The following is a 23,975-nucleotide window of genomic DNA, read 5'->3' on the forward strand; positions in this document are numbered from 1 at the left end:
TGATACCGGTGGCGATGTGCTGGATAGACTCTGAAAATAATGTCTCACTCAAAGGTCCGGGACTATCCCAGAGAACAAGTTCTGTCGCACTCGTGGAGTTGTCGTCTGCGGAGCATTTCGTAACATACGGTGTGAGAGTGGGGGTAAACTCATGCTAGTTTCGTGTCATCAGAACATTAGAAAACGTGCCAATACAGAATATTTTCTGTGCGTTAATCCCTCCGCGATATGATTGAATAAGGGGGGAGGGTCATTTCTTACATCTCGAAGAGCACCGTCCGAGCCATGAAGGCAGTATCTGTTCCAACATTGTCAGCAAATCGACTTTACCCAACTTCACAGTAGAAACATGGTAACTGCATATGTAGGGGGTATAAAGACCTGATGAGCGATGTTTTGCCGCTGCATGAATGGCCCACAAACAACGCCCTCACCCTTGGAGGGGCAGTCGTAGTCTCTGGGGGCTGAGGCTCAATCGGACCGAACAAATCAGCTTGAACTTTATCGAGCGATTCTTCAAAGGAAACGACCGAACTCGAGTCTGAGCTGCTATCAAATGGCATTTTTAAAACCGCAACAGTGGTCGATTCCTTTTTTGCTTTGTCGAGGGCATTGGATTCCTGGGTATAGTCTATCGGACTCGATAACAAAGCATTCCAGTTTGCCGGTTCGGGGTTTGAAAACTACCAATAGGTTCAGACGTCAGTGAACTCCAGAAGAAAAGAATTATTTTGATGCTTAGTTTTATAAATAGCTTGGCAGTTGAAACTGGGCCATGACGAATGAGGGGGGGGGACACTTACCGATCGTAAATGAGTCGGGGTATCGGGGGTATTATGACGGTCCTGGGTACTTCTTGATCGTTTTATAGTACTGAAAAGCCGGCTTTCGTCCTTCTTTTTCGTGCCAGGCATGTCTTTTCGAACTATTTGGTGATCCCCGATGTGATCCTTCTGACTTGTTGTGGACAAAGTATCAGGGATAGCAAAACTGTCCCAGCCCGGAGGCTGCCCAAGCTGTGCGTGATTATTTTCCAGTCTTTCCGAGACTGTTTCCATAAACAGGGATGCCGAAGATTCCTCCGTGAATTCTACCGTTGACTGATTATTGAAAGAGGCATCATTGCTGCTGAATCGAATGCCAGGCGGTGGTGAGTCGTGTCCGAACGGCGTTTCCGATGGTTTCGGGGGTTCCATTTTCCCAAGGCTCCGACTACTCTCAAGATCATTGTGAGAATCCATCATCATTGTTCTTCTATCCAAAGATGGGTCGACCTTTGCAATACTCCCCAGCAGCATGGTATAATCTCTTTGTCCGTCAACGTCCCCGTCTTGGATGCATATCTCGATCATTGTGCGATACGAACGTTCAAGTCCGTCGGCAGCTTGGGCTCCAAGTTTCCTGTAAGCAGTGATGCAGGCTCGTACGTGAAGACGGGCCTCCACGGGGTCGTTGAGCTTCAGGAGCACCTCCGCAAGCGACAGCTTTTCGCTCAAGATGTCGGTCGAGTGAGCCGTCGCGGTTCTGGACAGCAGCGAGAGCCTCTCGATGATGGCCTCCTTCGTTTCTTGCCACCTCCCCTGCTGGCGGTAAAGTTTCGCGAGCCCGTCCAGCCCCTCGGCCTGCACGGCGTCGTTTTGCTGCCGGCTTTTGGGCCTCCTCAGCCGCTTGAGCCCCTGACCCAGCTCCTGCTCCGCCATGGCATAGTCGCCCTTTTGAAGGTACTTGTGGCCCTGGCTGATGTGGAGCTTCGCAAGGTCGGCGTCGATCTCCCCCTCATAGTCGGAGTCCTCGGCCGCGGAGACGGAGATGACTGGGGCGGAACACCACTCGGCAAGGGAAGGTGTCTGGTGTTCCTGGACTTTGAGGTTGTACTTGGATGTGCTTGTGACCCAAGCAACGGTCTCGGGATCTGGAATGTGATCAAATATGCCGTACAAATCCGACGCCGTGGAAAGGGACTCGGTGCCGTCCAGTGTAAGAGCAATCGAGGACGCGGAAGAGGCGAGTTTTGCCGAAGATTGTACACATTTCTTCATGTTGACAAGGGTAGATAGCGCATCACTGGTGTCACCCTCTTGAACTTTCTTCTCGAGGGAGGTCATGCGGCCAGAGACATCGTGCGCAAGCCGATTGATCGACCTCATAAGCTCGGCCAGGTCTGGCAAGTCGACTCCTGTGGTTATGGTCTCTCTGGTGGTCATTTGGTTCCAACTATTGGTAACGGTCAGTCTAAATAAGCCTACACTATTCGTAGAATTTGTTTAGCCCAAAGAAGAACCTCTTCACTCACAGCAACGCTGCTTGGAGCGATAGTTGTATCGTGTCTCGGCAGCATCGGAACTGCTGCTGGAAAGCATAAATGTCTTCAGTGGCCTCCTTGAGCCGAAGAGTCTTCCTCGCCGTGTTCATGAAATAAGCATTCTTGTCGATCTTGCCGAGCATGGTCTCGAAGTTGCGCAGCATGATTTGTCCGTCGCCGAGACAGGCGGCGATGTTGCTCCAGTGGGCGCTCAGGTGTCCCGTCGACTGGAACATTGGCCGCACTTCGTCCGTCTCCAGCGTCTCGTTCATGGATTGTAGAGTGCGCTTGAAGAGCTCGACTTCGGCGATCATCAGGTGGATCCTGCTGTCTGCGCTGCGAGACGCGTCGACAAACCCCTTTAGGGCGATGACGATCTTTGAGCTGGTAGCGACTAGGGCCACCACGCCAGCCGTGACAGAAAAGGGATCCATCTTGCCGCACTTTTAGGCAACAATGGATGACCGTGTTGATGACAGTTAAACCCTCTGATGTCGTCAGACCTTGCAGGCCTTCGCAAGATAGAGAAAGGGCATAAGGGCCCGGGTTGTTGGAGAACGGAACAGACACGGACTTGGTAGATAACCGTACGAGACTCCAACCAGTACGTTATCCTTTGATACTAGTTCTCGCTTGATTATCAGGAAAGCGTCTCAAGGCAGAACATTGCGACCGCGACAAATAAGGCTGCGGAAGACGCAGCCAATCGTCATCTAGGCTGCGTCAGCTGATTTGCTTCCACGTGAATGGCGTCCAATGTGACAGGAAGCTGCATGTGTCGACTCCCTTGGAAGCTCTCAGCTGGAAAGCCCCCGATCTCCGCACATGATACGGCGTGTAACACGAGTTGTTGGTCTAGGTTTGAAGCAGGCTCGCAGCGCTCACTACGGATGACGACGGGCAAGGGCGAGATTGACGTCACAAAAATATAGGGGACTCATTCTAAGATGTTTTTGACGGAAACATTGTCAATCAGGAATATCAGTGCTGGCTGGGAGGGTGGTTGACAAATAATAGGCACGTATGGTGTATTTCGATGTTATGGGACATAACCCGTGCTAATGTAGCAACCTGACTGGTTGCATACTAAAATACATTCATGGCATTCCACTTGAGATGAACACATGTTACTATTTGCAGGTATATGTGCCACATTGATTGGTTCTTACATTTGGTTGGATGTTAAAAGCCCTATGTAGGGCAATTGGGTATTGTGAAGCAACACTCATGTTCAAGGATATACGCTTAGAGAAATGAATAAATAAAAATGAAAGGTTGTCGTATAAAGCCTCTTGTCGAATTTGGACCGAATCGTCCGCGTCAAAATGCTATTTCGTTATGAATGGCGGGCTAGTCGTACAATCCGCTGCCTGGGAGGCGTGCGGATTGGGGCCTCGAACAGACAGGACTCTGCGCGGACAACTGGCGCATGTGCTACCCGTTGAGGCGAGGGTGCTTGCTGATTCTGACCTGTCATCCAATGTTCCAGATTGTTGTTCGAACAAATGACTGTAGCCTCGCCGCAAAGAATTTCGTTCCGTCATTGGCTGCCGTATCCGTCGTAAGAGCGTAAATCAGAGGATCACCGTCGACCTAAGCCAAGGGATCAACCATATGCCACGCGCATTGCGGACCTTGTTCCCCGAGCACGCCTGGCGCTCTCACCGAGTCCTCGTCACGGGCTGTTGCCGCTGCTGATGACCCATTTTTCCACCAACGCCCAGAGCTCGGTCCCGCTCTCTCTGGCTCCGATAGTCTGGTCGTCCTCGGCAAGCAACGCCTTTATCTCGGCCCGATCGGGGACCGTGTAGCTGGGCGGCTTCGTCTCGCTCTCCTGGACGGCCAGGGCCACCCACGGGTCGAGGTACGACTTCGCCGCGGCGGGTATCTCCTGCTTCATGGCCCACGCCATGGCCTGCGCCGCCTGCAGGAGGTACATGGACATGCGGACGACGCGGGCCGAGACGCCGCCGATCAGGCAGAGGCGGGTGAAGAGGTCGTTCGTGGCGGCGTGGCCGTCGTTGAGAAAGGGCATGATGTTTTGCATGGTCACGAAGACCTGGCGGCTGATGTAAGAGTGCGCGCAGTACCGTTGCAGGTAGGCCTCGCCGAGGGTGGTGTCGGAGACGCAGTGCTGGAGGCAGAGCGACTTTACGGTCGTGGACGGCGCGGTGAACGGGGTGTCGAATTCCATTGACGGGTGCAGAGAGTGGAGAAGGATGTAGACGATTTCGTTTTCGAACATCCTGGAGGCATGGTGAGCACGGTTCTAGACCACAATGCAACCGGACGGGCTCGTGGTGTAAAAAATACGGACGCGGGACTTACCTCAGGAAGCAAGTTGCCGGAGAAAAGTTATGCTCGACCCAGAACCGCTTGGGCAACGCAACCCTAAACTCTTGCAGTCTGCAATACCAGTGTTTCCTCCGCCTGATGTCCTCTATGCTGCCTTTGATGGTGCTGCCGGAAGTAAGGTATTGCATGATGTCGTATTGCAGGCAGGCGAGGTTGGACAGGACCGTCGCTATTCCCGGGACGACGGGCGTCTCGGAAGGTGATTCTATGCAAGGCCGGCCGAGGACGTCTACGTTACCTCTTGGCTCGATGGCGTCCCTCCCGTTATCATCAAAAAGCCTTGGTATTGTTGGAGGCGGTATATCCGCCACTGAATTGTAGAAATATGAGATGCGACTAAGACGGCATACGGTTAGCAGGGGTACGTGGATCAAGCACGTCGTCGAGTTGGGGTTCAAAGTACCTTTCCATCAAGAATATGGCCCACACTGCCTTCGAGATGCAGAGCCGCTCAATGGCGTCGGCGGGGTTGTCTGCCTTGAGCATGGCGAATCTGCGCTCGGGCTTAAAGCGCTTGTACCGTTCCCAGGCCATGAAGCGGTACATCTTTGCCCTGGACTCGTCTCCGGCGATGCTCGCCGACCAGTCTATGAGGACGAGCGCCAGGATCGTGGGGATCGTCGCGCGCCCTTGGCTTTTCTCCACCAGCTCCATCACCTCTTCTCGAAACCGCTTCGCCATGTCTTTCCCTGTAATTGTGCCAAAAGTCCTGGCGCGCTCGATGAAGGGCTAGACGGACCGCGGGAGTCGTTAGCGTGCGTACGTGGTCCCCGGAACGGCGGGGGGGAAAGAGACGAGACTCACGGCGCGGATGGCGCAGATGGCGTTGACCAGGATGGGGGAGCACCACTTGGCGCGCTTGATGCTGCCGGCCCTCATGTCCTCGAGGAACGCGCTCTGGTCGACGGCCGGGAAGCAATTGGCGTTGTCCCACCTGAAGAAGTCGGTGATGAGCTCCGACACCAGCCCGTCGTCGGCGACGGTGGTCCAGGGCTTGGCCGGCACGCGGATCAGGCTGCTCTCGAGGGCGCGCTCGTTGAGCTTGGCCAGGCGGGAGTCCTGTATCCGCTCGTTGGACGACGGCGAGGGCAGGAGGATCTCGGCCTGCCGGATGGACTCGAGGACCCTGAGGGGGTCGCCCGAGACCCGTATGCGGCGGAAGATCTCGGTGGCCTCGTCTTCGGTCTTGCTGCACACCATGCGGAACAGCTCCTTGTACTGGGCGTTTTCGCTCTCGAGGACGCTGGCCTTGCGCTTCAGCGCGAGGCTCACCGTCTCGCCCTGGTTGGCCTCATAGTGGCAGCCGACGCCCCTCTTGGCGCAGTGCTGGCATGTCGGCCGCTGGCCATCGCACTGGAAAGGGGTAACACGAGATCAGCCTTGGGGGGGTGTGTGGGCAAACGCATGCACCTTGCCTGTGCGGCGGGCATGGTTTGGGGAAAAAATGCAGAACTAGACGCTCTCTCTCACCTTTGCCTTTCTCCGGCGGCAGTTGTCGCAGGCGACGGCGATAACGTGCCTCTTGGACGCAGCGCGCGGCTTCGTCGTATCGGGCGACGAGTCGACGCTCTGGCTCCTGCTTCCGCCGCTGGGGGTTTTCCCCGACGAGTCGTCGCTGCTCGTCCCGGTCGTTCCGCGTCCGGAAGTTGAAGACTGGGAGTTTTGCGGGCGAGAGCCGGACGAGCTGGCACCGGGTGCGGGAAGAATAACGCGACGACGCTTCGGCGGGAGCGACATGAGGACTGACGGTTTCCGCCGGGCGTTGGGGGCGGGTGTTGTACACCTTTTTTTTTTTTGTCGTTTTTTTGTCGTTTTTTTTTCCGGGTGTTTATCTCGGGTTATTTTTTCCCTTTCTCTTTTTTTTTCTGCTCAGTCACAGCGACGAACTCGTCGGATCGGCTGCCCCGGAACAATATGGGGGAGTGGGAGAGAAATGGCTGACCGCTTCAAAGTGCGAGCGAGGGTGAGCTATGCACGTAGAGTCAGTACCTTGCCTCGGATCACGATCTCGATCAGTGGGCCCCGTTGGAGATTCATCTCACGTGGGGCGCCGGGGAGTTGCTCCCATTGGTCAGCAATCTAGCTCCGACCAATCAGCGTCTGTCGGAGCACGCTCCTACGGACGGGTGGGTTCGATAGTTCCCCCTCCACCGCCGGGAGATTGAATAGGGACGGGACAGAGGGGGGAGGGCCAGGGACGGGGTTGGCTCCGGGGGATGGGGGAAAAGAGCGAGAACGAGATGAATACCAAAGGTAGAGCGCGCGGGAGTCGGATCGGGAAAGGGGAGATGGGGATCAGTACCACATAACAAGAATATCGCAAAAAGTTTGTCCATGTTCCCTTTCTGCTGTTGAGGGGTCCCGATCGGCGGCGCAAGAAATGGCATTTTCGTTTTTTGTTTTTCCTTTTTGTTTTATTTTTTCCGTCCAAACCTTGAATGCCCTCCCTTTCCGCGATTCTGGTCCTGACACTAATCCTGGGTCTAATCTAATTAGACACAGAGACGGCCACCAAAACTCCCCTCCCCCAACCACCCAGCGGCCGAATGCACTAACTACCTTGCACCAAGTGTTGACTACTGACTCTCGGAAGGTTCCGAGCCGGACTCTAGTGTAATACCAATCCCACGCATATGGAATCATCCGTCAGAAAGCATGGGACACAACGGTTTCGCCTTGAATCGCTTCCCCCCCTCCCGTGCCAAGGAGCCGCTGGCTAGTTCTCGGCGCCGACAGGTGGAAATGCCCGCTAGCCATGCCATCCTGTCCTGCGGCTGCCACTGGGTCGGCTTCGACATACCGTAAAGGTAGGGGTTCAAGTGGGCATTGTTGATTCTCCTGACTACATTGTTGACTCTCCTGACTCTCCCCCCTCCCTCTCCTGTCTCATATGCCTTGCCGTCTACGTCTACGGATGCCGCCGCACTGAATGCGACGGAATAGCCTGCCCCGGAATCGAGGCTTGCCATTGGGCCGATCATGGCGTCATTGACCTCTCCAGGCCATCTACACTAATTACCTACTCTATAATGGCGCCATTCAGTACATCGTATCCGCTTTCCGCAAGCCACTCTTTAACCAGATTGTCGGTATACAGATCTGGCGTAGCGCCGTCGAACAAGAACGCCAGCGCGTCGTCCTCGGCCTCCCTCCGCCCGTCACCACCTGCGTCTTGGCCCATGGGCCTGGTGCCGTCCGGCCTGCCAGCCCCGTCCCCCACCCCAGGCGCTGCCGCCGCCCCGTCCACGCCGACTCTGTCGCCGGTCCCAGCTCCGCCAGGGACGCTCCAGTGCTGCTGCAGCTGCGACACGTCCTCGCAGTGGTACCACTCGCGCGCCAGCAGCCGCACCGCCCGCAGCGCCCGCTCGCTCCACGCGCTCCACGCCGTGCGGAGGTCCCGCAGCGTGTCGACGCACGTCTGCAGGTGCCGGATCGCCTGCTGCCGGTTGGGGTTCGACGGCCGGGCGTCGATGAGGTGGATGACGACGGCCGAGAAGCACAGGTGGACTGCCGCGATGGGGATGCGGCGCTGCGAATACCCGTGTCAGCAGTGTTGTGTGTGGGCAAGTCCGCCGCAGCAAATATGTTCCAGACAAGCACGCCCCCCCTCTCACCCTCCCCGGGTCGATCCGTAATTTGGAATGCCGCAGTGTGCCGCCCAAAGACAAGGGGTGGAACAACGGGATGGGACTCACAAGTGTGTACTGCTGCTTGTAAACACGCAGCAGCCTCGCAATCTCCGCCGCCGAGTGCCGGCAGGTCGCCATGTGCTGGTTTGCGTACTCGTCGCCGTCGTCGTCGCCGCCGTCGTCGGTAGACGCATTCGCGCTCACAGAGCGCCTCGCCTTCCTCTTGTGCACGAGCGGCCTATGTAGAAGAATCAGGTGCGCGTGGTACTGTATGCTGCAAGTCGGGCTGCACGTTAGCTCACTCGAAATCTGTCGTCCCCCAGGCGAGAGAAAACGATGCAGACCGGGGCGGGACGTACTGGAACAGGCAGACGTGAGGGAGCATCGGCACCTTCGGCGATGCTGGGAGGCGGAGGTAGCTCGGCAGTGCTCTGTAATGCGTGCGCAGCTCCACGTCTGTCTTGCTTACAATCTCCTCAATCTCCCGAACGGCCAGCTTGCTGTTCGCTGCATATCTGTGAGGTGTGTAAGTCGCCGAAAAGCCGGCTCGAGGCAGGGAGGGGAGGGGAGGGGGGCTAGTACATGACGTCCATCGCCTCACATGCTATTTTCATGGTTTCCGAGACATGGCAGGCCGTCGACGAGATGTGTGAGTGGACACCCAACGGCGTTTGGGTGCGAGACATGTCGGACGTCGGCAGCCAGGGGGTGTACTCTTCCTCGGTGTCGATGCTGGGCAGCGGGCACGAGATGCTGGCCTTTGGTGTGCTGCTCGGCCGGCCCAGGCCGTTTGAGAAAAGCCTGAGAGATTGGTTAACATCCCTCCCCGACTCGCTCATGTGTGGTGTGAAAAGGCCCGGAATGGGGAGGCTCGCTCACTTGTCAACCACATAGCATCCCCACCACGTCACCTTCCTCACTTCCGCTTCTTCTTCCGACACCAATCCCGTAGCAGTCCACTTGGAACAGTCCAGGTGCAGACCCAAATTGTGTGCCATTCTTGTAGCATTTCCTGGAACTATCATCAGGACGGTGACAATATCGAGACGTGCTGGGGCCATTACATACCCGAATACAGCCAGCCCAGGGCCTCTTTGCCGCCCGACATGATGCGCAAGGCCAGAATACACGCAGCCTGGACGGTGGTTATAGTCGGGGCCTCGCTCTCATACAGCAACAGGACCTTGGCGTACTCGCAAAGCGCGTCTCCGGCGGTGCTGGGGTCGTCGGGCCGCGACCAGAGCTCCTGGCGGTCCGAGTAGCGCGCGGCCATGGCGAATATCGAGCACAGCAGCAGCGGCGAGCAGTACTTCCCGTCGTCCTCGCCCCTGAAGCTTTTCAGGAAGGCGCTCTTGTGGATCACGTAGTTCCACGGGTTCTGCCACCGCCAGTACAGCTCGAGCAGGTGGTCCTGGAGGTCGTCCGGGATGCTGACGCTCTTCCCGAGCTGGGCCGCGGCCGCCAGGCCCTGCCTCTGCATCCTGAGCGACGGCTCCTGGGGGCCGGACTCGCGCACCGGCTCCCGGACGAGGTTGTACGAGCTCTGTGACCCGAAGTAGTGCAGCTGGCCGTCGTCGGTGACATTGAGGCGGCCCACTAGGCCCGTCAGCTCAGAAAGGGGGTTCTGCTCATCGTCGCCCGTGCTGTTGTCCTGCTCGTTCTCCCCGGACGCGGCTTCTCCCGGCCCGTTGGAGGCGGATGCCGGCTGAGAGCCCAGGGACACGACCTGGGCCTCGAGATGGCGGATCCGGGCCTGCAGGGATTCGACGTATTTCTTGCTGGGTGGCCTGATGCCGTCAGAACCATAAACCAACCCACTTGTGGGACTCGTCGATAGTGGATGCACCCTACCTGCGCTTATTGTCCGCATGCTGGAACTCACACTCGGTTCCTCGCGTCACGCAGGGACCGCAGACGGGTTGCTGCCCATCGCACTGTACTCGGAGCTATCAGCCTGGCCTAGAGCCGCCGCCGCCCGAAGAGGGGGGTGGGAGGGAGTGAAAGCTAGAGCTTTGGAACCTACTCGTATGCGCCTCTGACGGCACGCAACGCACGCGATGGACACCCGCTGCCTCTTCTTGCCGTCCAGCTGCGGGGCGGGGCCGGACATTGCGGATGCGACGTGTTGGTCGGCGCTTCAATGAAGCCGGAGTGGCATCCTCTCGGCGCGAAAGTCGTCTCTTTGGCGGTTTCCTTCACAGTTCGCCGTTGGAAAAGGGAACACACGGTGTGTAATGAGTTTTATGAGAGCCCCCTGACGATGTGCCAATTGAAGATTCAATATACGATCCAATATTATTACTACTACATTTCGAAAGGAAATACCCCGCACTCGCGAATCAACGCACGCTCAGTTATCGTCTCCGCCTATCCACCGCCGTCTGCTTTGCCAAACTCTAAAACCGAGCTAGCACACGCTCGCTTTCTCCCCCCTCGGACCTCATCTCATCCTCAAATAAAACCCCCCACCCGCCCGTCCGAGGCTTTCATCGCACCTCGCCTCACCTCACCAGGTCTCATAAACGGGCCCTTGTGTTCCTATCTTCTCTTCTCTCAGGGCTCGGCCGCGTAGAAGACGGGTCGCGCAGGGTACTTGTTGACGCGCAGGCTCAGCTGGTCGGGGCGCGAGTAGTGGCCCACGATGTCGAGGTTCTGCTTCGCCTTGGCCTTCTCGGCGAGGTCGACGTCGGCGTACAGGATGCCCTCGGCGCCGGGGGGCAGGCGCGTGGCCAGCTCCTGGCCCCAGGGGGAGTAGATCATGCTGAAGCCGCCGCCGTCGCCGGGCGTGCTGTTGGCGTAGCCAAAGTCCTCGAGCCGGCACCGCTCCTTGGACGCCTCGCGCACGATCTGCGTGCAGACCATGACGAAGCAGGCGCCCTCGAGCGCGAGCACCTGCGAGAACCGCATGCTCATCTCGTCGGTGATGTGGCCCGGCCAGTCCGGGTCGGGCTTGCCGTCCTTGGTCGGGTGCGGCCAGATGACGGGCCAGCTGGACACGTGCAGGTCGACGTCCTGGTCGTACTCGTAGTACCGCAGGAGCGTCTGCGTGTGCTCCCAGCAGTTGAGGCCGCCGATCTTGACCTCGGGGTGCAGCGTGCTGGGGATCACCGACTGCAGGGACTCGCCCTGGCCGTCGCCCCAGTACGCGCGCTCCACGTGCGTGGGCTTGATCTTGCGGCGGTGGTGGACGATGACGCCGTTCTCGTCAATGAAGGACTGGTTCGCTGGTCAGCATCGCCGAGGACAAGGTTGGGATGGGGGGGGAAGGGGAATTGCAGTTGCTTACCTGGGCGATGTAGAGAGTGTTCTTGTAGCGCTCGCTGTAGCCGAGCACGACAAAGACGCCGGCCTCCTTGACGGCGGCGCAGATGCGCTTCATCTCGTCCGACTCCTTCACGAGGGAGTTGCGGAAGTACTCGTCCATGAAGCCGGCGTTGTCAGTCGGGGACTTGGCCCAGATGCTCCTTTAGTTGTGAGAATTAGCCAAATACTGACAGACAGGGGTAATGGCACCGGGGGATGTGTTTTGCGGCCTGCTTACCACGGGTATCCGGGGATGAAGACCTCGGGGAAACCGATGACGTTGGCGCCCTCCTTGGCGGCCTCTTCGATGAGCGCGATGGACTTGGTGACACCTCCCTCGAGGTCTTGCCAGACCGGCTCAGCCTGGATGGCCGCAATCTTGAGCTTGGGAGCCATGGCGATGTTAAGTGCTATTAGCGATGGAAGTAAATGTTTCAGGTGATGATGGATGCGAGAAGGCAAAGGCTGTTGAATGTCTTATAGATTGTTCGTCTGAAGTCAAAAACACCATCAGCAGACTGTCTTCTTTATATCACGAAAGCCATCACTTTTCATCTCTCACAGAGCATGTCGACTACATGCGACGCATCACAGCGTCGACCTGGACCAGCAATATCCTATCTTGCAATGAAGATCTTCGTCTGCGCGTATCGCTATCGTCCCCTCTATCTCTGACCGTTCCCCTACAACGCGTCGGCTGACCATTATCCTATCAAAAGGGTTGGTCTGTCCGTCCCATGCGAGTTCCTTGGAGTTGGACGCCATTGGCCGTTGCATCTGGGGTGTTTCGGTGAGGAGTGCCGGGATCGCTTTTCGGTGGGTCCCACACCGGTTGAGCACTATCCTATCTCTGCCATCCATGATAATAATCGACTATGCCGTTATCATGTGCGGGGGCCACCCCGCGCCCGATAGTTTCAAGATACCGACGATTCCTGGCCCGTGTGGCCCTTATTGCATACTTTCCACGTTACTGGCCTTGCCCCGTTACGGTAACGGCGAGACTGTAGCTCGACTACCGTTCCAGGTCGAGATGATCCGAGGTTGCGGGCTGATCAAGTCCGCAGCACTTATAAGATGGTGTTGATAACAAAAATGATCCCCCAAAGCGAAGAACCAGTCTCCTACAGCTAGCTAAATTGCCTTTTACAACCGGATCGATTATTTGCCCACATACACTCTTAACCATGGAGCTCGAGTCCGCGATTCCGGAATGGCTCAGAAAAGATCGCACAGTACCGGCAAAAGCACCACCTGGCTTCAAGCCTTCGTTCGAGTTATACACTTCGCGGTTTCCGAAAACCATCAAGGATGTGGTCATGGCTATTATCGGCGCCCAGTACGCAACCGCAGAAATGAGCGACGGCGCCGCTCTGAAAACGATAACCTCCTTTGTGTCTTCGGACCTGGCCCGTCCCGACTCTCGCCCCGCGTTTCACGAGGTTGCTGCCGTCGTGGACAACCGCGGCTTCTACAACGTCGCCGTCTTCGCATACTGGCCCAGCAGGGCGGCGTACGAGGACTGGTCCGCCACGAGCGGCTTCCGCCAGTGGTGGGGTGGAGTAACGCCAGGCCAGCAGCCGCAGCACGGGTGGTTCCTGGAGGTGTTCCTCCCGACGGCGGAACGTTTCGAGACCGTCTTCTCCACGGCGGTCCCCGAAGGCGCAGCACACATGAGGGAGTGCGTCAGCGGCCCCATCCAAGAGCACGTTTACTGGGGGAGCATGCGGGACCGTCTGCCGATTTCCCAGACAGACGAGCTTCTCGGCGACGAGACCGACGCGGAAACCAACGGCGCGGCCCCGGACGAGGCGGAACTCCCGCAGCGGGTGAGCGTGCCCGGCAAGAAGAACCTCGCCGTCATCAGGTCCGGGCAGGACTGGTCGGCGGCGCTGCCGGAAGAGCGGCAGATCTACGTCGACTCGATGCAGCCGCCGCTGGTGAAGGGGATGGAGTACCTCCGGGACCACGGCGACGAGACCGGGTGCTTCAGCTGCCGCTTCATGGAGATTGTCGACCCCGTCACGGCCGAGGGCGGCACGGAGCGGACCTTTGGCCTGGCCTACTTTGACAACCTCGCCTCCCTGGAGCGCTGGAGCAAGGAGCACAGGACCCACCTGGCCATCTTTGCCGAGTTCGCCAAGTACGCGAAGAGGCTGGGCGACCAGATGAGCTTGCGGTTGTTTCACGAGGTTCTGGTGCTCGAACCGGACCAGCAGGTTTTTGAGTACGTCGGCTGTCATAGAGGGACCGGCATGTTGGCTTCTCTATAGCCAAGTGTGCGACATGAAGACATGGTTAGTGAGATATCCAATGTAGCTAGTAATTCGTTAGGCAAATCCATACTTGATGAACATGAACTGAGCCGGTTTATTTCTGGAGATAAATCATCTCCCCAAAGCTGGCCACAACTGAAATTGTACTGCAAATAAGCATGGTTGTGCGGCGGAAACGATGCAGATGAGGAGTTCAACTAATTTTCGGTAAAGCAATCAGCGATTAAAATGTACATACCTTTCAACCTATTGGAAATGCTATATAAAGCTCTAGAACGTAAACCGAATCAGTAGTTGTATCCGACAAAACGTTCATTTAACTTCGTGATTAAAAACTCCTAACAATGTTGTTAATTTAATGGATAACTTTTCAATACCATTATTTCTACTATAACAGATGTGTCTTTTCTCTGTCTAACCACTTCATTCCACCTTTTCAAGAAAAAAACGCTTCAATGGCCGGTTTGTAATCGCGAATCGCAACGTGGGTAGACTAGGCATGTACAAGTAGCCCTGCTATACCATTAGTAACCGCGACGGCCCCAGTTAATCTACTTTGTTACAATCACAAACAACGATAAGGGAGTTCAATAAAGTCTTGCAGTTTATTTTCGGGTAATTGGATAGCGAGACTTTTCTTTTACCAAAACAGCAACTCCTCAGACCGACTTTGTTCCGAGTGTCGAGTCTTAGATTACTCGTGTCTTGCATTACCGCCACTTTTCTTGCAGCAATTCTTGGCGTTGGGGGAATTCCACGAATCGGCCCGCCTCCAGATATTAAAAATTCGAAGCCGTTCGACTTGATCTCTCCTATAACTTAACGAGACGGTCTAGACGAGGGAAACGTCCCAACAGGCGGCTCTCCAAGGGCTTGGGCTCCTGACCTCACATAGGTGCTCGGGCCAATTGGCGCCTCTTGCCTAGACTAGATTCCCCTCGTCAGTGACCAGAGAAGCATCGCAGCGCGGGCCAGCCCTTCGACCAAGCGCCTACAACGGCGGACCTCCAAGGCTTGACCTAGGAACATGGCCAATGGGGTGAACTTCCCCGCTCTAAAGTCTTGGTAGAAACACAAAGCCGTTCGAGGAGGCGTCAGCCAAGCCTCACCAAGCTACACGAAGGGCTTACCGCCAGGTCGGAGGACTGGACGAGGCATAATAGCCACCGGCAGAGTGTATCTCAATGGGGTCCCCCCACAAACTCGGGGCTATCTCGTGCCTTGACTCGACGCCACCATTCAAAATTCCGTTCCTAGTTCCTGGGCCATCATTCGCGAGATGAAGTCCCAATACCAATAACACTACGGGAAGACGTGTCGCAGCATCGTCCTGTTCATTTGGGCCCACGCATCGGTAGCGGTCAGAACACAATGGTCTGCTATTAGTTTGCGTGCAGTGGGGAGACGATACTCATACCCATCGTAGCCGGTCCAGAATACCGCGCCAAGCACCATGGCAATACGGCATCAAGGGTTCAGAATGAGACGACGGGCAGTGCTCACGTTGCTTTTTTTTACTTTGTCGGCTGTGCTTGGCGTAAACGACTTTGACGTTCTCACAACTATGCGTCTGTTCTCGCCGACTCTATGAGGAGAGTGCGTGCGAAAGCGGAGATTGACACTACAAAGTTAATCGCTATTTGAGATGGTCCGCCTTACAGTCCGCGGGGGACTATAAATCATATGATCCCCCCTCATTGTATTCGATGAAAAAGAAAGCAAGATCAAATCTTGCAAGAATTCCAGCAATCGTTTTAAATTCGAGAAAGATCTTGACATCATCATGATCGGGCAATATCTGCTCAGTGTTCTGGTGTTGGCATCTGATGTCATTGCCTGCGCAGGACACCACAACCACCATGCGATGGGCGACAGAAAGCGACAGGCTGCGCCTCAGCAGCCGCCGGCCGACTGGGCCTACGAAGCCTCTTTTAACTGGGGTCGCATCAACCCAAGTGAGTCGAGGGAGGAACATGTATAATCGTCGCGAATGACGTACTGACACGATGCCAGATTACACTCTATGTCAGACCGGTACTCAACAGTCGCCAATTGCGCTCAGCCTCAACAATGGCCTCGCCTTGAATCACATCATCAAGTTCAATTATCCTGCCAAGACGGTTGGCAACTTTTACAATTGGAACTACGGCCCTGCCTTCACCGTCACGCACGCAGAGGGAGTTTGGACCAACAACCCTTCCTTCACATACGACGATGCGACGGTCTACCTAAAGGGCTGGCACATTCATGCACCGGCCGATCACTCGGTCAATGGCGACAGGTCCAAGGCAGAGTTGCACCTTGTCCACGTCGACAACGAAGGCCACGAGAAGGCTGTGCTGGCGATCCGGCTCGACCCCGGCAACGCCAACAATACCTTTTTCGATCAGCTTCCACCTATGATTGGTTTCAACGAGGCCGGGGTCCAGCAAGAGATTAGCATAGACCACACGCCGGCTCTCAACAGCGTGCTGCAATTCAACGAGTTTTGGACGTACCAGGGGAGTCTGACGAGTCCTCCTTGCCACGAAGGCATCCGCTGGTTCGTCGCCCGGCAGGTCATGTTTACCGGCATCGATCAGATGAGGAGTATTTTGGGCGCGAGCACTTACAGCGCGAGGGCCGAACAGGAGGTCTGGCAGCACCGCATCAATGAATAGGAACATCGAATGGCCACGACTGGGCTGGGGACTTTAATTATAGCCAAGAAAAAGAAAATTGCGTGGATCGGCTGTGGCTGGAACACCGATGATAGGGGACAGGAGCTGGATGCATATTCTGCATGTCTTTTCGATGCGGGTGGCGGGTGTTCTTTATTGCTGCTCGTGACTGCATTTGATACCATCTAGATCTGCTATATCACGACGAAACAACTTATAGTTCAAACGACTTGTTCTTGTCGATGAGAGGTTGAATTGAGCTTAATCGTCTTCCCTTGTGCTGTTCCTGCTCCACAAATTTAGTGGAAATGGGGGGTTTACTTTGCCCGTTGCTGGCCCACCTCGGCCCTGTCTGCGGTGTTGAGGCTGACCCCAAAAGGCGCCTCGCAAGGTTTTCGGCTGGTGGTCATGAGTCGCGGCGACCCCCGAAACTCATCTTGATTGATTACGGTAATACGGGTACTTCTACGCCAAGAAACGCGTCGAATTGCTTCTTTTGGGCTTTCAGTCACACCACTCCACATAGCCCTACTGCGTCATGGAAGTGTGCCCCTTTGCGTAACTTGCTCCGGCAAAACCTTCGTCCGTCAAGACTGCCTGTGGTTCGCTCAACAGCTCATGCGGCAGGGTTGATGTTTGTAACCTTACTTGAATTTCAGAGCATCACAGTCCGCCGGCAGCTGTCAACCCAGCTACATCGGAGCCATTCCAAAGTCTAACAGCTTGCGGGCTCCAGCAAGAATACAACCCATGGTTTGCCCCCAATCTCCCCAGAAACTCTACTCAGTCCCAACAACCGACAAGCCGAATGTGGACTGTCGTCCTGTTTCATCTAAGGAACGCCTTCGGCCAATTGGACGAATTCAAGAGCAACGGACCCCCCCACATGTTGAGCGATGATCATCGTCGCCAAGCCCTATCCAGCGCAATCACCGTGGCTGAGATCCCAGTCCGGGGTCGCGAGGTCACTGGGACGAACCGTTGCTGTTGGTCCGTTCCCTGGTCTGTCCTGACTTGGCGGATGCACCTGTGTATAATTAGCCCTGCCTAGCAATGACAGATCCATTTGGCGGTGGATTGAATGGCAGTGTGGAGTTGCGATAGTGCAGACTTTTGCAGAGGGGATGAAAATCACGGAATGTAACGGGCACTGTTGACGTAGGTATTTGCCGGATAGATAACCAGGGCCGCGTACTCCATCGGGCTCGATTGAGCCAGCTTTTGCCTTCTCCGCGAAATTGCTGTCCATAATTGTAACCACAAATGCCCGCCATCCCGCACTCCTGCAACTAACGTGAGCATGACCTCCTGAGCACCGCCTATCCCGATTCGGACTTCCAGTGCTCACCCCCGATGCGTTCCGAACTCGCTTCCGCCTTCGGGCTGCTAGCCGGCATCCTCGCGGCCGCCGGACCGGCCGCAGCCAGGCCCGACATCTATGCTAGGTCGCAGCAGATGCGACGCCAGAATGCTCAAGAATGCTTGGAGGACTTGGAGGACATTTTGGACAACGCCCCGACCACATCATTATCATGGGGCGCCACTGCTTGCGACTACACATCCACGCTCTCCGGCGCCGAGTTAACAGCGACCTATGCGTCATTCAGAAGCCGCATGGCTTCTTGGTACAGCGATGACCTCGACGACATCACCAAGATCGAAGCCAGCTGCACCCAGTATGCCTCCGTCTTCAGCCAAATTCGGTACTGCTACGTGACGGGCCCAGTCCCGACGACGACTGCCGCGGTCACGACGACATCTTCGATCCAGACAACAACCGGCACAGGCGTCACGAGGACTTCGACGTCAACAGTGACTGCCACCCCAACGCCCGACGGAGGAAACGGATTGGACGCCGGCGAGAAGGCCGGACTTGCCATCGGCATCGTCCTCGCCGTGCTACTGTTGATGTTCATCGGATACAAAACTTTCGCGAAATATCGATCAAAGCGCCTCGCAGAAACCAGTGCGAACGAAAACAAGGGGTCGCACATGGAAGCTGCGGTTGCAGGAGGCGCGGTGGGGGCCGCCGGATTGGCGGCAGCGGCAGCGGGAAACAAGGCCCGGCCGACGGAGACCTCGGTGTACGCGTTCAAGTCGGAACTCAGCGGCGAATCCAGGCCAATGTCCGAACTTGACCCGGCAGCGGCTGTCGCGGCGCCGAGAACTACCGGTCCGCTCGGACACGTCTCCGAACTTGACTCGGACCCCCCGACTCAGCTGAGCGAGCTGCCCGCCGACAACTACGATCCGACAGCGGGGTCACCCCCGCCTGCCTATCTTTCTCCCTTTACCGACACGGCGGATCGGTCCACAGTAGACACGATCGTCTCGCCGCTGTCCCCTGACACGAACACCGTACAATCACATGGATTAGGGATTTCATCAGGCCAAGAAGCACCAGTCATGCAGGGTGCTAACTCCAACACAGAGCCCACAGGTCCATCTACAACAGAACAGAATGAAACAGTCCAATTTGGATGGGGACGAGGATGGATGCGGAAGGGATGACAAGGATTTCATACCACAACAGGATTAAAGTAAACAAAAAACTTATTTTTCATAATTTCTTCCGGATTTTGGACACTGGATGAACTCAATGCCAGATCTGGCTCAGGATGTGTTTTACGGCAGCGCCCAAGGCCGGAATTAGTTTGAGATGACGCCCTTTTCGACGGAGTCAACGTTACCCATCATTAGATACCCTTACAACTATCAGATAAACAGTAGTCCACTTGTGTCGTTACTGGGCAATGTAAGCGCAATTGGCATTTCATGTGGGCCATCGTGAGTCAAGTTTGAGCGCCACAGGTAGTCAATGGAAGATATACCATACGTCAATCGGTTTATATAGTTTGGGGTCCTTTTACTGAAAATGTTTGGTACAAATGGTCTAGTTTGCCACCAAAGAGCTATGCAGTCGAGATGAGTCAAAGCTAAGTTATAGCTCGATACTGGGGTTTTTATTTCTGGTATTCTCAACTTTTATTTAGTGTAGCAACAGAATTACACATACTATCTAGCCAAAGCCAACGGCCAGATGAATATGACGACAACATCGGCTCGTGTCTATCTCACTCTTTTGTCGAATGCTCCGTATTGGTAACTCAAGAGGATCCAGCAAGCGGTGCGTCCGTAGCACTGGCTGTGGAAGTAGCACACACCAATGTGCTGACGGTGGTGGGTGTTGTCGCATAAACGTAGATGACTTTCTCGATTTGTGGCCCGATGCCACCATATAAAGGCCCGAGTTCCACTGTGGTTGTGATATGGTTGCAGCCGTGACAGTCGGTTGGTTTCGCAACGGTTACGGTCTCGTTGTAGAGTGTTATGGTGCTCGTCGGGTAATAGTCTCCTGTAAACCCAGGATAAAAAGACGTGAAGGTTGTCGTGCAGTCGGTCTGGGGTTGTGTCGTAGTGGGCTCAACGATTGGACTCGCGACTGCCGCAGTCACAAAGGCCGCAGCCAAAAATCTGGAGAAATTGTTCATTTTGAAAGAGGTTGTTGCTGGTACGATCTGTTTGTAGACTAATTGTATCAAAGTGGCTATCTTAGCTGCGGCTTGGCGGTCGGTATTTATACCATTGCTCGTGGTGCAGAATCGGCCGCAGTCTACCGGAACGTCGGGAAATGAGCCTCCATGCGATACAGAAATAAATCGGATGAACGGCAAAGCAGATGGAAGCTAAAATCGTATCCCGAGTAAGTCGGGTTTTTTTCTCGTGAGCCATGATGAGTTTTTAATATCATTGAGTTCAATCAGCGTGGGGTCTCCACCTCCTGCTATCCAACAGGCAGGCTTGAAATAATTGAGTCGGGCACGGAGTTTGTATTTCGATGAGAGTTCTCCTTAAGGAGCCAGCGGAAATTTAATTAAGTCGTCCTCATAAGCTTTGTAGGGTGGCGGAAACCGCCTGAAGCATTATCAGTTCGTTTACGCGACTTGGATGGCCCTTGCTGGCTGGCCCGGTGATCCCCTTTTTGAAAGCTTGTTCTTTACTGGGGACTGCGCAAGGCGCATCCAAGCCCGCAGAGCCCTGAAAGCCTTCTAAAAGGCTCATCACATTACTCTGGTCCGATAACCAAAATCTGTGTGTGCAAACCACGACATGTGTAAAATCAGCATATGTAAAGTAGCATTAGCGAAAACTTCCCCAGTTGCAGAATTGACAGGCTTGTAAGACGGGTTTCGAAAGACTTCGAGCGATGATGTCATTTCCTTCATCTACCTGTAGGTTTACAAAATGGGCTTTGTCTAACCCTGCCAGTCAGACGATATGCCTCTCTAGTGTGTAATCGCATCGTAAGACTCCTGTACTCCATCAATAGAAACTCACTACTGGCTGTGAAGCTGATCAAACATGGACTTCTACAGTCAAGCGTGGATTAGATGTTGTGTCGTTATGCGAACAGCTCACTATGGAAGTTATATGTCTAATGGGCAACCCAGTCTTCCAATAATATTGGTCTTCTTTCAGATTAGCCTTTGACTTTTTCAAACTATTCTTTATTTAAGTTGGCAGTGGTGTTCTGGGCCTGCTTCCAGCCTCAATGTGCTGGTTTCAATAGTCTTTAGTATGGTTAGGGAAGTAACGCTCGCTACTCCGGGGCTGACTCTAACGACATGATGTGCCTGCTGTTGACCTACAATTACGCTTTTAATGAACCAAGTGGCAGCAAAAATAAAAGATGTAGATTAATACAGTTGGAATAGAGATATACCTTTGCATTCACTTTTGGACGGCCAGACCTTTTCGTCGTTGAAACATGCTTGTTGATCTTAATTGTTAGTGTGATGATCTGGATCTCGACCTCTGTTTGCCTTCCATTGTGCTATACACACATCAACAGCATAAAAATATACTTATGATAGAGCGAGGAGCAAAACCCACGGCTTACTGTTAGTATCACAGTATACCTGTTAAGGCAGTAGCTCGACGAATATCAATTTTCTATTTGGCAAGCTGGTAACTCGTGATGTTTAGAAGAGAAAGTAGAACAGTTACAGGATGGGGCTAAACTGGGTATATATATGATCAGAGACCGATCCCAATGGCCACTTGTTATGTCGCCGCGTAATACAACAATATCTGTCAGATGCACTTTCAAAACTTAAAAGTCGGCAGTTGCTGTCCTGAAATATCCTCTGAGGATCTAGCCCAATTTCTCAAACACTTGCTGAGAAAAGAAAATTGGTTTTCATTCCTGATAGGTAACGTGCTCCAAGCGATGCTAGACAAGTCTTACTTTTGGCTCTGTTTCGTCGCCAAGATTTGCTCTCCTCCAATCAAAGGCTCGGGTGTCTCTCCTACCAAATTCTGAGTGATATTTCATCTTATTGGAGTTTGTTAGGGAGAAGAGACATGAAGAATTTCTTCTTGGCTCAGAACAATAACACGTCGGATGGGGAGCTTTCCGGGTGTTGCCCAGAGGCTTAATCCCGATATGGCGTAAAAAGGTCGTGTTCTGGTGCCGTTGAACGCCCATGATCGTCATGACTGCCAGCAAAATAATGGATTCCAAATGATCGTGCCCACAATCCAAGTTTTTCCCACGTCAGTCTTCTCAGTCGGCCTTCGTTGCTAACCAGCTGGCGTATTGCAGAGAGCGTTTTTGGGGGGAGCCAAGCAATCGCCAAGGAGCCTATCCAATAATAGGGCCGCCGGACGAACCTAAACACGACATAAATTCGGCCACTTGTCAACGGCAAGTCGCGCTTCCGTTGCTGAGCCCTGAGGGATCGACGGCGTCATAACCGCAGTCCTGGCTTCGCCCCCCGGATTGAGGATATGCGCCAAGAGGCCCCCAAGCCTTTTGGTTGCTTCGCTGGGTGAAACTTACAGGCAAATACCGCAATCTCAATCGGCTTGGCTCATTCATCATGAAAATCCACGGCACTGGCAGTGGCGCTGACACAGATGGAACCTACCGTTCCTCCGGTTTTTTGGCTGAACGGGCACATTAGATGCAAGTGAGCTTGGAAACACGGCGGAATTGAGGGAAAATGGTAACGCCCACCCCACAAGTGTGACAATCGCGGCTTCTTCACTTGGCACAAAATTAAGTATATAGAGACGCAAGCTCTCCATGTAAACGGAATCCTTTTTGCATCATAGCATCCTATTCTCCCTTAACAATCCTCAGTACTTACAACCCTTTTCTGTACATTCAACCCTAGTCACTCTCTCAACTCCCCTAACCATCACAATGAAGTGCACTCTTATTCCCCTTGTCCTGGCTGCCGCAGCCGCGGCCAACCCCATCAAGACTGTCGAGGACGTTACCAATGCCATCGGATGGCACAAGAAGGAGGGTGGTAACAAGTACAACAAGGGCAGCTGGAGTGCCTCCGGCCCATTCACCTTCACCTCAACCTATGATGTGATTGCAACACCCGACCAGGTCGTCGACACCAACAACACCTTCACTGGCGGCTTGGCTGGCGCCATCGGCTACTACAACTACGGCATCAACTCCCGCGACAACGTCATCTGCTACAACATCACATTGGTGAACTTCCAGGGCGATTATCAGTCTCCCGCCCAGACGGCCACCCACATCCACCAGGCACCGAAGGGCCGCGCCGGTCCCCCTCGGTAAGTCTATGAACTGAGATTCAAAGCGATGAAGGCACAGGTTGTTAATATTCTCTAGCATTTCTTTCCCCAACCCCGTTGCCCTTGAAGGCTATGCAAACGTCCGCCGCAGCATCGGCTGCTTGACCGGCCCCTTCCGCACCGGCGTCAACGCCACCGGTGCTGACACCGGCACGGGCTTCACTGTTAGCCAGATTGAGGCCAACCCCGCGGAGTTCTTCACCGACGTTCACTCCAGCCTTGCCGTTCCCGGTGCCGTTCGCGGCCAGCTGAGCGACGGTGTCAACGAGGACTGCGACTAAGGAAATCTCATCAGGAAGGATGAAGTCGATGGCGATAATTCTATTTTTGCTGTTTACATCGATTGATGTAGACAGCATACATGTGTAATACTTTTTGACGATGGTAGCCGTTTCCATCGTCATTCATTCCATACTTTTAATACCAGTTTACTTGTCTGCCATGCTTAAAGTATTCGGAACCCGCTCCAATGACAAATGCACTACTCCTGACTTCTGGACGTGGGATTTGAACTCAATATGCCAGCCAAAAGAATTTTTACTCTAGAGACAGCTTGTCGTTCCGCGGGAAAAGTTCCAGATTGTGACCATGAGAACGAGTCCCGTAGTGCAGGCGGAATGATTGTCTTGGATCAAGAATGGGTAGTGTTTGACGCACACTATGAGGTCATTTCACACGAGTCAATGCCACTTTCGTATTCATATATCTGTTATTGATGCGTTATTCGTCACACTGGGAGTATATTCAGCATATTTTGCCTCAAATCTCACGATTGCTACTGACAGCGCTGTGTAAATGATTACTTGATGTTCGTACATTAAATTTCTCTAGA

General features: G+C 54.5%; 8 protein-coding genes across 8 annotated transcripts; 4 read left to right on the forward strand and 4 right to left on the reverse strand.

The window, feature by feature from the left end:
- Nucleotides 1-1,119: 1,119 nt before the first annotated feature.
- Nucleotides 1,120-2,736, reverse strand: EsH8_III_000389 (tetratricopeptide repeat protein; the record flags this gene model as incomplete). Its single annotated transcript, XM_083262114.1, has 3 exons — nucleotides 1,120-1,212; nucleotides 1,428-2,214; nucleotides 2,294-2,736. 3 exons carry the CDS (start codon nucleotides 2,734-2,736, stop codon nucleotides 1,120-1,122), a joined length of 1,323 nt encoding a protein of 440 aa, XP_083122601.1.
- Nucleotides 2,737-3,977: 1,241 nt separating this feature from the next.
- On the reverse strand, nucleotides 3,978-6,394 carry EsH8_III_000390 (Zn(II)2Cys6 transcription factor; the record flags this gene model as incomplete). Its single annotated transcript, XM_083262115.1, has 5 exons — nucleotides 3,978-4,548; nucleotides 4,631-4,993; nucleotides 5,061-5,386; nucleotides 5,462-6,010; nucleotides 6,128-6,394. The coding sequence occupies 5 exons, from the start codon at nucleotides 6,392-6,394 to the stop codon at nucleotides 3,978-3,980; spliced, it is 2,076 nt and encodes a 691-aa protein (XP_083122602.1).
- Nucleotides 6,395-7,676: 1,282 nt separating this feature from the next.
- EsH8_III_000391 (nitrogen assimilation transcription factor nit-4) lies at nucleotides 7,677-10,396 on the reverse strand (the record flags this gene model as incomplete). The annotated part of the gene is made up of 8 exons (XM_083262116.1): nucleotides 7,677-8,186; nucleotides 8,353-8,560; nucleotides 8,646-8,801; nucleotides 8,869-9,087; nucleotides 9,166-9,298; nucleotides 9,355-10,073; nucleotides 10,138-10,220; nucleotides 10,310-10,396. The coding sequence occupies 8 exons, from the start codon at nucleotides 10,394-10,396 to the stop codon at nucleotides 7,677-7,679; spliced, it is 2,115 nt and encodes a 704-aa protein (XP_083122603.1).
- A 443-nt stretch (nucleotides 10,397-10,839) lies between these two features.
- On the reverse strand, nucleotides 10,840-11,985 carry EsH8_III_000392 (carbon-nitrogen hydrolase family protein; the record flags this gene model as incomplete). The annotated part of the gene is made up of 3 exons (XM_083262117.1): nucleotides 10,840-11,502; nucleotides 11,573-11,750; nucleotides 11,828-11,985. The coding sequence occupies 3 exons, from the start codon at nucleotides 11,983-11,985 to the stop codon at nucleotides 10,840-10,842; spliced, it is 999 nt and encodes a 332-aa protein (XP_083122604.1).
- A 791-nt stretch (nucleotides 11,986-12,776) lies between these two features.
- Nucleotides 12,777-13,862, forward strand: EsH8_III_000393 (phenylacetaldoxime dehydratase family protein; the record flags this gene model as incomplete). Its single annotated transcript, XM_083262118.1, has 1 exon — nucleotides 12,777-13,862. The coding sequence occupies one exon, from the start codon at nucleotides 12,777-12,779 to the stop codon at nucleotides 13,860-13,862; it is 1,086 nt and encodes a 361-aa protein (XP_083122605.1).
- Nucleotides 13,863-15,648: 1,786 nt separating this feature from the next.
- On the forward strand, nucleotides 15,649-16,525 carry EsH8_III_000394 (alpha carbonic anhydrase; the record flags this gene model as incomplete). Its single annotated transcript, XM_083262119.1, has 2 exons — nucleotides 15,649-15,820; nucleotides 15,879-16,525. The coding sequence occupies 2 exons, from the start codon at nucleotides 15,649-15,651 to the stop codon at nucleotides 16,523-16,525; spliced, it is 819 nt and encodes a 272-aa protein (XP_083122606.1).
- Nucleotides 16,526-17,878: 1,353 nt separating this feature from the next.
- On the forward strand, nucleotides 17,879-19,036 carry EsH8_III_000395 (uncharacterized protein; the record flags this gene model as incomplete). Its single annotated transcript, XM_083262120.1, has 1 exon — nucleotides 17,879-19,036. The coding sequence occupies one exon, from the start codon at nucleotides 17,879-17,881 to the stop codon at nucleotides 19,034-19,036; it is 1,158 nt and encodes a 385-aa protein (XP_083122607.1).
- Nucleotides 19,037-22,733: 3,697 nt separating this feature from the next.
- On the forward strand, nucleotides 22,734-23,424 carry EsH8_III_000396 (uncharacterized protein; the record flags this gene model as incomplete). Its single annotated transcript, XM_083262121.1, has 2 exons — nucleotides 22,734-23,122; nucleotides 23,181-23,424. The coding sequence occupies 2 exons, from the start codon at nucleotides 22,734-22,736 to the stop codon at nucleotides 23,422-23,424; spliced, it is 633 nt and encodes a 210-aa protein (XP_083122608.1).
- Nucleotides 23,425-23,975: the final 551 nt, after the last annotated feature.

This window comes from Colletotrichum jinshuiense, chromosome 3 (genome assembly GCF_051148585.1).
Source record: "Colletotrichum jinshuiense chromosome 3, complete sequence".
Lineage (NCBI taxonomy): Eukaryota > Fungi > Ascomycota > Sordariomycetes > Glomerellales > Glomerellaceae > Colletotrichum > Colletotrichum jinshuiense.